We start from the raw sequence: 16,541 nt of genomic DNA, 5'->3' as shown, positions 1-16,541 counted from the left end.
TTCCTGGGAGTAGTTTGTTTACTTTGTGTGTGTGTGTGTGTGTGTGTGTGTGTGTGTGTGTGTGTGTGTGTGTGTGGTGTGTGTGTGTGTGTGTGTGTGTGTGTGTGTGTGTGTGTGTGTGTGTGTGTGTGTGTGTGTGTGTGTGTGTGTGTGTGTGTGTGTGTGTGTGTGTGTGTGTGTGTGTGTGTGTGCCCTGTGAAGTTGTTGACCACTAGCAGCACTGTGGAGGGTGTCTCGATGAGTTTTTACAAGCAAAAGCATTGGAGATGAACATGCACAGCATGAGCAATGGGGGAAACATGCTATCAGCGCTGCCAAAAGCAGAGGGACGTAATGTATATTAACAGTTGGAGGCCCATAAAGGCATCGCGATTAAAACAAAAAAAGAGCAGAAGAGAGAGTGTACGCTTCTAGAATCATTCAAATAAAGGTTTTATGAGGTAGGAAATGCATTCAACATGTCTTCTCCCCCTTAGGGAAACAGTGCATTTTTAGTGAGAAGTGTTGAATGTGAAAGAAATCATGTTTACAACTCTGCATGATACCTCTAGCCTGTAGGCAGACAAACTCAGTGATGTCTCCGCATGCGGTTTTGAAGATGGGTACAAGCAGACAATAGCATATAGTACAGGTTCTGATGCATCAAGTTCTCCTAAAGTTAAAGAGGACCTATGATACTTTTCGACTTTTATGACCTATAAACGTTGTTATAATGATGTATAGTCATGTTTAACCATACTAGAGTATCAAATAATGACGTACATGCATTTCGACGTATTCCCTGCTGACCGTCTGGGGTGGCTATGCAGAGCACTAAAAACTATGGCAGCCGGTCGAGCCGAACTTGTTCAAATTTCCGGGTTTTCTCTGTCACGCTGGGGTCGTTTCTGTCATGTTTCCATATACGGTAATGCTGCCGCTCAGGCAAGCTCCGGCTGCATGCCCCCACCTTCCTTAAAATTTCCCGCTGCTGGAAGGAAGGTAACCAATCACAACGGAGTGGGGTTTGCAGCAGGGGGGGGAGGGGCGGAGAAGCTCAAAGCAGTGTGTAGAGAGAGACTGCTGTGCTCACTAGGGTAAGAGGAAGAGTGTCCCGAAAATCTACATTGTTTTTTGTGATGTGATTCGTGTCAGGTTGCTCTATAGCAGTTTTTAACAAGAAATGAAGACCAGAAAAGTAGTATAATAGGATCTCTTTAAGCAAGGAAACACATTTCCTTTAAAAAAATTAAGGTCTGCTATTCCTGGACTTCTTTAGAGGATATTGTTTGTTGTTCTACAGACTTTCCTAAAACTGAGCTGTGGAATGATGGGTTAATGTCCGTTTGTCAGTTTAAAAAAATGAATCTCAGGAACTTTCCCTCAACGTTCACACACACACACATACATAATTTCCTGCCTCATCAGCAGAGGTTGATATAGGCCAGTGGCTGTCCAGGGGTCAGATCATTACCCATGCAGCCATGGATCATAGATACAGCCCTGATATTAGTCCTTCCTTCATCATTCCCCTGTGACCTCGTCCTCAGCTGCACTACTGCTCATATTTGATGATTAGAAAGTGGCCCAATCCTTCTCCTTCACACTCACACTGTTTCCCTATAGGGACTCAACACACATATTCCATCATTATAATTATTTGACCATCTATATTAATTGACAAATTTCTCAACGGGGGCTATTGCACCATTGGTCATATGCCAAAAAAAGATGCAGTAGCGTTGTAAACCTCCTATCTCTGGAGGCACTGGTGGATGCTGACTTTCCCCTTAGCTCTCCTCTAAGGTACTTACAATTCCTCCTGTTTGAGGGGAAGGATTTTCATTACTGTCATTGGTTTTATAGGACTAAACATCTAGTTGCACTCAGGTGATGTCAGTTACTGTTCCCATGGGAGGCTATTGACATTTTCCTTTACATTAGTGGAACAAGCTTCACGGATGTAAAACAGCTACCTCAGAATATCTAGCCCTTGTGTTTGGTGTTCTTATTAGCAAGATTTGCTAGACAATTTGAAATCCAATTTTCATAAAGGGGGCAGCAAAAAAAAATTAAGAATGAAATACAAGGGATTGTGAGGGTTTTTAGCTTAAATCGTGTCTGCCTTTTGAAAATAAGAGTCGGATAGCACAGTGCTTCTGCTGCTGGCAGGAATGGCTCAAAGCCTGTGAAAAGTCAAATGCTGTCTCTTTCACTTTGAGAGAACAATTTTTGGAAGTGTGAGCCATAATGCTAGATGCCTCAAGCTTTCTCTACTACAATTTGTGTCTACAGTGCCATGCATCAATGAAGCCTGAATAATACAGTAGGAACTATTTGTTCAGCTGTAATGTGTAAGAAGAAGAAAAAAAGTGAGCACAGGGCATTTGTTGAATTAACATACAAATTGCTGATACATTATCTTGTGAATTCTTACGAATCTAGCAAGACAGCATTTTGCTGTCAGAATGTTTTATATTCTGCACTGCATTCGGCCTTAGAAGCAGCATAGTGTGATGTTTTACCCTGATTAAATAACCAGGCAGCTTACCAAACTGTTATCTCTTGTATTTAGTCACATTGTGCTGAGCACTCGTGCATAATTGTGTACATAAGCATTTACCGCTAAACTGTCCTTCGTTTAGCAATATTAAGCTGACTTCATTGACTGCCCTACTGCCCTTATCATGATAGTGTGGGCATCTAATGTCGATCGTCTTCTGAAAGTAAGAATTTGAGCTCAGCACTTTCTTCCAGGCTTTGGTCGTAACCATGCCTTCTCAGAGCCCAATGTCAGCCTTCCACTTTGATGTATGGATGGGGGCGTTTTGTTCAAAGGGATAACCTTTTCTGGGTACTTCTTTGAAATGATAATTCACCAGCTTGCTGTAGGTGGAGCTGCAGCTCTCTCGCCAGACGGGGTCAATCAAAGTCAAATGGAGGAGTTGCACACAGCTTCACCTGAATAGCCAGTGCCAGTGCCTGGCTGCCGCTCTCCGCCCTCAAGCAACATTATCCTCACCACTGGTACAGGGGAGTGGACACAAGGCCTGTCTTTATCCACAAGCAGAGTTTGACAACGTGGACTGAGTCAGTGTGCTGTCATAATCACAAATGATCTAGGAATGTCTCTGTGTTTCACTGCACGGCTCTGGCTATAGATGCCTGTCAGACCAAACTGAGTTTTTCTATGCTTTTCCAGGCTGCAGGCTGTGTGTGCTAGTGGTGAGGAGGACGCAGGTGTGTGTAATTACATCGGTAATAAGGCCTGGATATGGTCCACCTGCCTCAAAGTGAACCCTCTCTCCAATCCAGCGCTGCTGACGACAAAGGAGACAAGCGCTCTCTGATTATGGCTTTGATGGTGCAGCGAGGCGGCTGTGTTTTATGGCGGAGATGTTTCAGGCAGAGGAATAAATTTGCTGGTATTATTCAATCTGTCTCTAACAATGACATGTACTATCAGCGTGTGTGATCACACACACGCAACACTTGTGTATGTCATGTCAGAGATGAATAAATCACAGACAAAACAAAAATAAACATGTCTTTGCTAAAAGCGAGTGTAAAGCGAGTGTATGATATATATATTTACATAGTTAACTATGCTCAGTCACTGTGATGGATTGATGACTCACCCAGGTTCCTTTCAATGCAGTGCATGCTAGTGTTTATTCTCTACGACCTTCAGCATTGACAAATAAAAGTGAAATAATTTAGTTTTTCAGCCAGTGTTATTATTGTGTATCAGTGTCCTGTCGCTCTAACCCCATCCAAATGAAACTGTTCAGGATTTTGCATGAGCCTTGGCCTGGATAACAAGGCAGCACAACACAAGACACATAGACACATATCTCCCTGGGGTTGGGACTCCAGCTGGAGCAGACATGCTAGGGCAACCTGTCCCTATTATTGTTTGTGACAGAATCAAGAAGGAAATGCAAGTAGCAAAAGTGCACGCGTTGTGCCTGCACGTCAGATTCTGCTGGCACTGCCCCCAATGTAATTATGGGCATGGGTGGCCAGCTATGACAGCTCATCTGTTAGCCAGCCAGTAGAAGTATGGGGCACCTGGTGAGTCCTGCGCCAGAATGATGAGCCACAGATACACACACAAATTAAATATCCTATACAGTATTCCATGAAACCAGGAATTAACCCCCAACACCTTGTTACTCTGCGTTTCATGTGCCATGCAAATGAGTTACGGAGGAATAGGTTGCACCCCCCGGTATTATCATTTTAATTAATCTTGTTTTATTTTCAGAACTCAATTACAACTAAGAGGAATTAGTTTTGAATTGATTAGGATAGATGTACAAAGTGTCCTGCACTTTATAATTGAAATGGGATCTTTTAACCTCCGTCATTCAATATTTTATAGCACGCCATTAGTATTGACAAAATGAATGTCTTCACGATGTAATTGCAAACAAAAGTATGCCCTTACCACGTAGTTGAAATTAATTCTGGGACTCATCAGGGATGAATTAATTAATTGGGAATATTTCAAAATGTCAATTTAATTTTTATTAATAAAAGGAATGTCTGGTCTTACAATACACACAGCAATACGACACCCTCTGTCCATAGACCCTTGACTCGGATAAGGAACAATTCCCAAAATAAAACTCTCAACAGAGAAAAATGTAAGTGACCTCAGGGAGAGAAACACAGGAGGTATGTTTATATATTTCAATGTTCTTTTTTTCTGAAAACACATTGAATTTTTTAGCTTTTGAGTCAGCTGGGTCTTCGCCAAGTAAACAGCTCAAAGAGCGACAGGTCAAACCAACTACACAGTCTCGCACATTATTGTATATACAGAACACATTTTCAGTCAAGACGAACCATCCCTCCCATATAGAACCGGGGGACCCAATCATATTGTGCTGCTCACCCTTTGGCACAGGCCCTCCAATCAGGGATGAGTAATGACCAAGCAGGCTAGCATGCCGTGATCCCAGCTTTCTAATTAGTCTTCCATTAACTTTTTCAACCTTGGCGACTGCGGGGGGGGGGGGGGGGCACACTCGACAAACACACACCCATAAATACACACACACCTAACAGCCTCAGAACTAAACTTTGGGCCTTTTCTCCACAATCTAAAATGAATACGGTACTCAAACCATTTTCTACTCATCAGTGCTCACTTTAATCACGCTCACTTTCACTCCAACTGGCCAAAGAGTTTGTTTTTAGGATTTTTACCAATTTATATATTCCAACTAAAATCTCCCTTTGTATTCCCTTGTTCTGTGTGTGTCATCATTTTAAAAGACTTGAATATAGAGCAGGCATGATGTGAGTGATTTTGATTGTGAAGAAGAATAATCAACAAAACAACAGTTATAGTGTGCATGATTAAAAACTGGTGTGTGTGATTCTGGTTTAGACCCCTATTCACTATTCAGATAAATGGTCTCCAACTTTTGATGGATCTTTCTTCTCCAACTGCTCCAAGTACTGTATAGTCTCTGGTCGACTTTGAAAGGACAAACAGAAGTTCAGACTGGTGGAATTTACTTTCACAAAGAAAAAGTCAGAAATCATCTTCTCTTTTGTATTTGATTTTTATTCTGTTCTGAAACCTTGGCCATAGAGTGTTTGCTTGGATACAAACAGAATGTCAATGTCCTGCCCTGGCGTTGCTGGTTTTGTATTTGGCATCCTGGTCTGGGGGGTATCTGTCAGAGACCATACCATGTGTTTCTGATCTGTAGAATAAAAAAGACTCAGACGAGCCTTCTGCAGAATGTAGGCATGTTGTCGGAAAACTACACAAATAGATTGACAGACAGAGTTCCAGAGAGAAGACATGACATGGATACTAAGATGTGTTTGTCATTGCTTTAGTACAAGTCGTTGGTTAACTCTTAGGAATATTTCTCCTTCCCTTTATCACGTCAAACAAAGCATGAGAGAAAAGTAATCAACTTCAGTGGTGTGTGTGTGTGTGTGCGTGGGTGTGCGTGTGCGCGTGTCTCGATGCAAGGCTCAAATTCATGATTCATCCTGTTTCACAGTGGGGCAGTCACTTTTAGAATGGAGCGCCATAAAAAGAGTAATGGAAATTCCTGGGGAGCTGATGCTGTCCTGTGGCCTTGCAGCAGTATCCAGTGATATGCACTATCTTGGCGCATTATCTCTTTTCACGCAATCTTTTTGTCAGCGAGCCCACGCCTTCAAAGGAGACTTTAAACTTTCTTTCATTTTCCGACGGGTTTGAGGAGAGCTAGTCAACATTTTATGAACAGAGTCCCCCCCCCCTCAAGACATCTAGCAAAATAAAATGTTACTGTCCTGGATGCCGCTCCCGACATTTACTCCAAAGCACGCATCATAAACTATTAATAGATATATACGTCTGTATGAGCAGCACAAGGGGGGCCTCTTTGAATGGGATCCTTGTGTTTGGCAGGCTCAGGAATGGAGCTAAAGCTTTTAAACTCACTTTACTCCCCCATAACTTCACTATCATACATAGAGGTGAATTGGGGGGGGGGGGATTGCCATCATTACGGCCGTTGTGTAAAATTGCTATTATTCAGTCCAGCCATTATCTGCGGCTGCGGTGTGGAATGCGTCTCTGTGACTGTGACGGATGCCTGCCCGTCTGAGACTCTTCTGAAGAATGGTGAAAGTGACAGAGGTGACCCTCTTTTCTCTGCAATCTCTCCACAGCCCCGTGTATGACTTGTTTGAGAGGCATTATCACAGTGTGGAAAGTGGACACAGCCGTAGGATAGCTTTGCAGTATATGAACCGAAAGCCATTCCCTTTGTTTATCGTTTGAATTATAAGACACAGTTACAGTATTTATGGTTTCATCTATGATGCTATCTATATCATTTGCTATATTTGTCTCATATTGATTGAATATGTGACACCTTTTATACATTGTTTCCAACTCTGTAGTAGGTCAAAATATTTTAGAAAGTCAGTTTAGTATAAAAAGGATTTATTATCTTAGAAAAACAAAACATTTAATCAGATTTCTAAGGGGGAAAACAAATAACTATGAAATAACTCAAATGCGCTTGAAGATGATTACTATGTAATAATTTGTCATTACAAATAATTGTAAGCTCATTCAGAGTTTTGTTTTACATATTGGTTTTCAGATGTAATAAGTAAATTACTGCTCTTTTTCAACGTCTTGTGGCAGCTGTTGCTGTGCTGCATCAAAGTGCTCACTTTGTGGACACTGTTAGCCACATCAAAGGTTGGGTATTTGTCCATAAAAAATAATGCCAACACTGAAACAGTGTTTCTAGCTACAGCTTTCAACTAATGTAAAAAGCATTCCTCTGGTTTTGCAGCAGCTGAGTGTTGTTACAGTTCGAGGTAGCAGACGCTGTCTAGCAACCATCTTAATTTTGTTATTTTCCTCCATGTCTGTCCGTGGTCAACACAGTAATGCACAATTACATTGTCAAGTGTCGACCACTTATTTGTTCCGACTAAGCTGCTATAAATATAAAGATCCAGCATAAGAAAAAGAAAAGATGAGTGGCTTATGGTCAATTTCCATGACGTGTGCATTTTGAGAACGTCAGTTACTACTGTATTACTTCTAATACCTTAAAAAACTGAAACATAAATCAATGCAATTTAATTGTCTGCGTTGTTTTTTATGACATTCAAACAGAAAATTAGTCCATTTCTTGTTCTTCTATTAAAGGTTTTCAATTTCACAAATCATCTTTTCATTTGTTTGAGTTTTTTTAACATCAAATGTACTGTAAATACTCGTGTGGTATTTCTTTTCAACATTGGCTTCATGATCCTTAGAGGCAGAGGAAAAACTATTTATTTGATGTATTTTTTTTTCTTTTCAATTTTCAATTTGGTTGAAAGTGTTCTTCATTGCTCATCTTTAATGCCGCAATTTCATGTCGCTGCACTTTGTGCGATACCGAGGCGTATTGCTCTGCTCTAACCAATGCACCCGTTCAATAATGATTATTCTGATGTAATGTGCTGTAATATTCTCTCCAAGCTGTCTCAGAGGGTTTAGTTTGGGGTTGGTCTTGATTGTGAAGGGAACTAATTAGATTCCTGAATGGCTATGATTGTGTCCCGCTGATGCACACTCAGATTTTAAATGTGTGCAGTTATATTTCATCAGAGATAACTTTTAGAACTTTTGCCAATGAGCTTGTGCATTTATTGCTCTTCCGTCTCTTTCTCTTCCCCTTACAGATCACACGGGTCATTTTCTGTGTCTTCCTCGAGACCGACTTTGCCATCTACAAGAAGAAAATGTCTGTCATCTTTCAAGGTATGTGTGTGTACTACTTACTTCCAATTGACTGCACTGCATACCATTAATACTATATCATTACATTTCAGCTGTTACCCATTGCTGTTTTTTGAGTTGATCCAGCTAATGGCTTGATGAATGATTTAATATGTTGTTTTTCCAAGGCTTTTCTTTTTGAAGAATTTGTGTAATATGAGATGTCACCACCTATACCTAATTGACTATCTCTGTAGACCCAGGCAGATTTGCTACTTTGTGTATCCAAGGGGGAAAAGAAATCTGCAGCATGAAATATTTTGTTCCTGGAAGTCTTGGGTGACACCTCCAAAAGTAGCGGATTCAATGCAGCCGCAAAGCCATTTGGTAGATTAACAGTGAGAATGTATGCTGACAGTTGGTAAAACAAGTGTCAGGTTCTCTATGGATTGCCTTAATAGGATTGGAATAGTTAGACGTCTTGTCGGGCGAACCAGCGAGCTTATATTTTACGTAATTGTTGATATTCCCGATGAGACTTGAATGTCACATTTGATTGACTGTAATAATGGTTGTCGGCAGTGCAAACGTCTTTTGCACGCAAGAAGCTGAAGGGAAAAAATACAGGGATACATAGCAACCGCTGATCGTCCTTGGTAACTGCTCATACCCGCACTTCTGTACGTGAAATAAACAAACATCCATTATCTTCTACTCCCACTCTCTCTCTCTCTCTCTCTCTCTCTCTCTATATATATATATATATATATATATATATATATATATCTTTTCTGTCTCTCACATACACAGCACTTTCACGCCATCAATTCTTTTTGCGGTGGGCCAGAATCAGTCACCAGCTCTGATGGGGAGGGGGGGGGGGCTCCGCGGAGAATTGGGTCTAATAGCTGGGGAGTTGAAAGAGGGCTGGCTTCACTGGCCCTATAGCATTACCTTCCCTTTTTACCTCACTTTCCCCCCTGTCCTCAGTGGAATAGCATGCTCTCAGGCCTTCATCTAGCGTGCTCCCAGATGGAGAGTGTTTTGTTCCCCCCTCGTGCTCCCGTCATCTGTCGCGCTCACCCACCCAGGCTCTTTCGTCTGAAAGAAAGATTACGTTCTGGGGGTAGAGAGAGAGAGACCTTAATTATATTGCCTGCCCCCCATGCACCCAGCAACCGTCTCATCATATTAGTGCTCTGAGATGAGAATCTGAAGCTGTTGTTCTCCGGTTATCACTCTCGCCAATTTTACAAGTGTTGTCAGTGGATAAATCCCCCCACCTATATCTCTCTCTCTCAGTGACTGCTGGGAACCAGCACGACAGGGATCTCGGGGATCAAAAGGGAAAAAATCATAAAAAAGTTTTGAGAGCTTGTGTTTAATAGTTAACTCCCTTTAAAAAAACTATTGTTTACCCATCAGGCCAATGAGTTTCTAATGAGGGCCGCGGAGGTCAGCCAGGGATTAAAAATGTGCTGGTCTTTCCAGACGGCTTCACTGCAGCTAGCACACGGCGCGATGCCAGCCCCATGTGCCGCTGCTCGTCACACTGTCTCGCCTGTCGCGTGCCCTTTGACCCCCCGGAGTCAGAGGCAGCCTTATCACTGTTCTTTTGTGTATGTGTGTGGGCTTCCACAGAATACTAATTCCATTATTAAACCAAGTGGCTAAGTAAGTGTGACATTCCTATTCAGGGGTCATTGTCTGGAGTGAGGCAGACACGTTTTTTTTTTTCCTACACTACACTCTCCTACACCTGCTCCAATCTTTCAACTTGGTGTTCCTTCATCCGAAAGCTTTCACAAAACAACAGCCCTTTGAAGATGTTCAGCAAGGTAGAACTCCTCATATAACATAAGTATGGGTGCCGTGATTGTAGACGAGACACTCGGAGCGAGTGAAGTGAATTTAAAAAAAAATGTATCCCGCCAGGCTGCACCGTCTAGATGGAGTTTTAACTGTAGCTTGTAAAGTGTGCTTTAAAGAAAGAAATGCTGATTGGTGTGATTGCACCATGTTGGCAATGCATAACCGCTCGGTGCGAAAAGACCTGCATTAAGACGGCGCGCGGAACGGCAGTATAGTGAATCAGAGGCTGTGAATTAGCTCTGCAGGTGTGCTCGCTCGCTTTCAGAACATCTCATCATCCTCGCCGCCAGACACACAGACAGCCAGGTAGATCTTGCGGCAACAGCGAACCCATCACACACACAGAGGCCTAAGACCATTCTGTCTCCTGCAACATCCTGTCGCTTTCAATAACCCTCTGTCACGTCAAAACTCATTCTTTTTTCTCTCTCTCTCTTTCTCTATTCCCTTTTTTCCTTCTCTTACATCTCAGCGTGTTCCCATGCCACTTGCCCATTACCCAGTCCCTCCACTATTATTCTAGCTCATTATATCAAGGAGGCGCTTCCCCGCCGCCCCCTCTATCATCTTGCTGGTATGGCGCTGTTGTGTGACTAGTGGCCTTGATCTTGATTTGTGTGTGTGTGGGTGTGCGTATGTGTGTGTGGGTGTGGGTGTGCGTATGTGTGTGTGGGTGTGCGTGTGTGTGCGTGCGTGTGTGTGTGCGTGCGCGTGCGTACGTCCGTGCGTTTGTGTGAAAACTCAGGATCTTCCTTATGGCATCACTTTCAAACATGTCTAGAGCTGAGAAATAGGCAGAATAGTATTTCTTATTTTTTTTATTGCAGTCTTACTATTCTCATTTTTCATCTTATGGCTGCTTTCCTCATATTCCAGCAATCTGTCAAGTGACAATGACTGAAGCAGGAATGTGTAAACAGGCCATTTGCATACAGGAAATTGCTTTATTGCGATGTGGTGCATTCCCCCACAAGCTGTCACTATGAGAGGGCTGGAATATGGTTTCATCTCTGCAGAACGAGGAAACTGGAAAACTTGGCCTGTTGAGAAGAATACTCATGCACACCTGAATACAGGCACATCAGCCGCAACACGCACGCACGCACGCACACACACACACACACACACACACACACACACACATTCGAAACAGGAATTTGCACCTATCAAGTGCTAGGGAAACATTCAAACAAATGATCAGAAAAGAGTTTTCCTTTGCGGTGGTATGAGCGCCGGTGTTCCAATAGACTCACCAGAGGAGCTGGGCGTTTGAAGAGTAACGACGAATAGTTCTCACAAATAGACAAAGACTCTTGTTTTATGTGGTGCCAGCTCAAGGAGCACTTCAGTTGTTTAGAGTCATACAATTTGAGAAGGAGGCCCCCTCGAACACACAAATACTGAAATATGCTAATAGACAACAAGCAAATACACACACAGCATGTTAGACGCAAAGCATTTTTGTCTATGTAGTGCCATGCATCCATTACCCATCACACACCAGCTGAGCTAATAACCAGTGATATAATAACCTATTCATTACTGCTGAAAAGCTATAAAATGTGAACATCTCAAAGGTGCTGTGACAGACATGCTGTCTGGTTAACAGGATCTGTGTGATGTGAAAGAACACACAACAGCAACCAGGAAACCACCAGGAATTACCATGCTTGGGTGCATTTTTATTAAAGAAAATATATTATATAAGTAAGTATAACCATTCATTGATTAACATACAGGGCCTTATCGATTCAATTAGTCATGTGACATATGATAAGTATTCCGGTTGGTTCATGGATCGTGATGTGATTGACCACATGCTTGCCTTGGCACATATTATTTGGGAGCATGGAAGCAGTCAGGCAGCCGTGGTTGTCGAGAGAGTAAAAGCATGTTGAAATTGATTCTGGGTACACTCTGCCACTAATATGATCCGGGTGGCTGGCCACAAGCTGGGCTCCATCTCTCCTTCTCCTCAATCAGCCACAGTGCTGACAATATTAACACAGCCCACAGATCTGCAGAGACTGCTGCATTCGCTCCGACTGTTTCACTGACTCTCCAAGTGACATTTATTTGCGCGGCTCTTAATGCACTCCATAAGCCCAGCCACCACGTCTCACACACACCTTCACCCAAATGTCCATAATAGAAGCAAACCCCTCAACTCCCCACAGCTTTGCGAAAAGCGAAGCTGTTGGTATGCACACGCTTCTATCGCACATATGTCATTTGTGCACAGATGATATGAAAGGGCTATACAGGAATTGTGAGAAGGGTGAAAATGAAGTCTGTTTTGGTTTCACAAGGCTTTCTCTCTCGGGGAAGGAAAATGTGGAGACCGTGGGGTGTTAGTGGTGTGATTGCCGGAAAGCACAGTGTCAGCTTTGACACATTTGAATTTCAGTTTAAGCTCATTATATGTGACGATGTTCACATGTCTGTGCATATATCACAGGCATGCAGAGAATGTGCAAATACATATCAGGACTTCCGACTTATCAGAATGCGAGTACTGAGTTTTAGAACCCGCTTGTCTGTAATTCAAAGTCGGTTCAAAACTTTAAACAAAATAATGACGATATGTGAGGGACCTACTCCGTACTGGACAATGTCTTGGCCATGTGCCGTGACTTCCTGGAATTTTGTCACCCCTATCAGGTTGCCGGGCAACAAGCTGAGAAGAAAGGTCATATTATAATATGTTAATTAGTGAGGTGTTTTTTTTATACCTTTAAACTGACCCAGGCTATATGGTCCCCACCACTCACAGTGTTTAAGCTAACCTAAGCCAACCAGCTTTTGACTTTGTTTCATATTTCATGCACAAAAATAAGAGTGACATTGATCCTCTCATCCAAGCCCCTGAAAGAAAGTGAATGAGCATATTTTACCAATATGTCAGACTGCTGAACAGTTGATAGCCGTTTCATCATAAAAAATAAAAATGTTAATTCAAAGATGAGACAAGCCATCTAGTCAGAACCCCTTGAGTGTGAGTGTAACAATGCAATTGTGTTGTATTCACCCAGAGGGAAAAAAAGGAAAATAAATAATGTTGTTATTCTAAACTGAGTCAAATGAATTCCCTGGGTTGACAGCATCGTTGAACAGTGTTAATAATGTTATAGCACGTGGCAGTAGCTGAGACACCCCATGTTTCCATTCCTGCACCATTGTTATACCGTATCAGCGGGCCTTTCTTTGTTTTCCCCAAGCAGGCTTAGATTAATGCACTGTACCCTTAGATTCAGTGTTATACAAAAAGAAAAGGCTGTCGTTGGATCCACAGGGAGCTCTACAGAACAGATGACAACAGCCTTTCATCAAAATGCTAACGCTTGCTTTCGCTTATTATCCACAGCGCAATTATTGCTCAGACTTGTGCACAGCAATGCGCGCACACACACACACATGTATAAGACAGGTGACGAATTAAAGGTGCCATTGATACAAGTCTCTGAAACTCTACTGGAGGGATGAACGCCATGTTTCCAAAATATATTCCCTCATTTGGAGTTTTGATGAACGTCTGTATTGCAGTGTGAATATCTTAAGAAATGCAACCCCACTATAAACTCCATCTCTATGTAATTGTCAACGGACTGTTCTGATCACGTCTTGCTTGATTATTCCAACTCACCTGAGTGTTAAAGGTTGCTCTTCTGTTCTTACATACCGCACTAATGTAAAAGCCTCACGGTCATCAAGTGTGCACGGTTAACTACAGCGTCCTACTGCCGTCTATCCTGTTGCTCTAAATGCAGATTTCAATGTTTCTATTGATCTTCTCCTCTTGCCACATTGATACAAATATTAGAATCAACTTGGCCTGCTCTACTTTTTCATACCATACCACAGGGCAGGATTGGGTGTTCATTTCTTAATTGCACCATGCAGTGCAGCTGTGTGGAAGCATGTGCATTCGTTATATTTCTCCACTCATTTGTTCCGTTTTTCCCTTTAATTTGTCACAACCCGTCTGTGTGTAAACTCGGAATCATCTGAAAGCGTGTGTGTGTGTGTGTGTGTGTGTGTGTGTGTATGTGTGTGTGCACCTTTTCTATTTAAGGTGCATTTGGCCACCCCAGCCTTCAGTCCTTGCAGTTTCAGGAAAAGGGAGGTTTTGTATCTGATATGCTGAGCCTACTAGTATAGCTTTAATTGAAAAAGAATGTCTCATGAATGTGCTTCCCCCCCCTCCTTGAACACACACTCATATACACAGTAATTTGGTGTAATAACTCACTAGATCCAAGGCCGTCTGGTGGGGGAATTGAGAGAGGCTGTGAAGGGTTGTTGGTAAGATTTCAGAGAATGACAGCTGGTGTGGAAGTTTGGAGGTGGAAGAGTTTCAACAGCAGGCCTTTTGGATGTGTGTGATCGGGATAGGTTTTTTATTTCTTGTACCAAAAGATCCTATTTTCCAATCATATAGGAGGAATCATTGCAGAGGTTTCACTGGTTGAATGATTCACAGGGATAGTAGTATAGGCGATAGTAGGCATCTGGGTAACTGTGCTCTGACATTATAATCAACTAGACAAGTTGTGATGACTTGCTGCATGTCGTACATTATAAAATAGCATGGCTTTGACACACTGTCGTTTTCCTCATCCGCCAGATAATGACACGGAGGTTACAGAGGAGCAGCAGAAGAGAGGTGAGTGACAGAATATTTCATGGTCGCCTTTTTCCACCTTAACACCTCCATTAAAGCACACAGAGCCTTGAGTGAAAGGCCTAGTTTCGACTAGGTGACAGTTATTTGCTATAGGTTTAATGCAGCAAGATTAAGAAATGACTGTTTATTCAATTTGATGATAAGTTGAATCCCGGGCCTGCTGACACACACATGACAGTTAAAAATAAATCATGTCAGGTACATTACATTACAAGAGCTTACATCCACAGAGCTTATATTCCCAACAACCATTCTCTTTATCCGGGTTTGCAGGCACACAATGTGTTCAGACCTAAAGCTAGTCACAAAGAAACAAGCCAAGCAACATCCCTCTGCGGCATGCGGCAGGCGACGGCACAAACACAACTGTCAGCGCATTATGCTTTTATCACAGGCACCATCTTGGCACATGGCCTGAAACTCCCAGATACTGCTTATCAGGGTAAACTATTGACATTTGTCAGTGCACTGATGTCCTGAATAAGCAGTGGCACGGCACGGAAAAATAAAAAGCCTCCACAGAAGTGTGTATGGTGTTTGAAATAGGATGGAACAATAGATCCAATTGATTTAAACAGCGGGTACTTTTCTTTTTCTCCTTGAGAGACAAAAAAAATGTCATTTTTATGAAATGTTTGATGGAATGTACTGCCTGTGGCGGTTTTCTCCGAGGAGCATCAGGTCTCAGAAAGCACCTGACAGCAAGGTTTCTTTATGAGTACATAGGGGTTCAGAGCATGTGGCTTTCCAGGTTCTAACTGCAGTGTGTCCTTCAAAGACGAAGTACAAGTGCAACCAACTGAGCGGAGCACAGTGTTAGTTTTACTGTCTGTCAAAAGGAAGTGTTCACATTACTTTAGATGTAGAACCCGGGGTGCTATCAAAATGTTTTTCCACCCCAAAGTCACCCCCATGATTTGCCAATTACACGCATCTGTGTTTTCAATGAGATTCCATTTTGGGTTGAACATAAAAGTACTGTTTTATAAGTGCATTGTAAAAATGCGATATTCCAGAGCGAAACAATGTGCACGTAATGGCTAAATCATAAAGCCGAGGAGGGAACTGCATTTGAGGTGCTTTTTGCCCTGATTGTTATTGCCTGAGCGGCTACGTTGTTTTCTGTATGCGTTCCTCGCCAGCTATTTTACACTGCGTACTTTATAATAACACAACCTATTCAGCCCACACTGAAATAACCCCTGATAATTCCCAGCTCTGTTGTATCATCATGCCACAGCCCCGCCCTGGTCCAGTTTGGCCCTCGTTTGATGGGCCTGTGCAACGGTGCCAAGGGCTGGCCTTTTATTCTGCTCCATCAACCAGAGTTTGAATCAGTGCAGCCTGGAGCCTATTCAAAGGTTCGAATGACTGCCATTCTCTCTCATATGGAATGGTGCTTTTGTCCCAGTCTGTGCTCTGGAGTTGGTCTCAAAGCCTCACATTCTTTCCCTGCTCTCCCACCGGAGGCATTTTTATTTTTTTTTTGTCAGGCAGGTATAAAACAAAACAGTGTTAGGTCCATTGAGTTCTCCCCACAGGCTCCTGTAGCGTGGTCAGCCGAGACCGAACGGCCAAGCTAGAGTAATCACTGCTACGATGGGCCGGGCTTGCCAAAAGTCGTCTCTTTACTCACACCATCTCTCCAGTAATAGCTGACAAATTGACAAGACGTCACGCCCCTCGTATCTAGAAGGTGTTGGGGGGGATAACAATGTGTCACCGCCAGGTCCATAAATCACCATTTATTTGTGTTTATTT

At 42.6% G+C, this 16,541-nt stretch overlaps 1 protein-coding gene across 5 annotated transcripts in view; it reads left to right on the top strand.

The window, feature by feature from the left end:
* macrod2 (mono-ADP ribosylhydrolase 2) overlaps nt 1-16,541 on the top strand; it is a 425,756-nt gene that overhangs the window by 385,514 nt on the left and 23,701 nt on the right. For all 5 annotated transcript variants that reach the window (XM_080036751.1, XM_080036749.1, XM_080036750.1 and 2 more), the window contains exons 9-10: nt 8,188-8,266; nt 14,721-14,759. In XM_080036751.1, coding sequence (XP_079892877.1) covers nt 8,188-8,266; nt 14,721-14,759 — 118 coding nt within the window. The remainder of the gene's footprint in view (nt 1-8,187; nt 8,267-14,720; nt 14,760-16,541) is intronic.

This window comes from Ammodytes marinus (genome assembly GCF_949987685.1).
Source record: "Ammodytes marinus genome assembly, chromosome: 11".
Lineage (NCBI taxonomy): Eukaryota > Metazoa > Chordata > Actinopteri > Uranoscopiformes > Ammodytidae > Ammodytes > Ammodytes marinus.
Note: the sequence above shows the minus strand (reverse complement) of the source record. Positions and strands in the feature narration are given on the sequence as shown.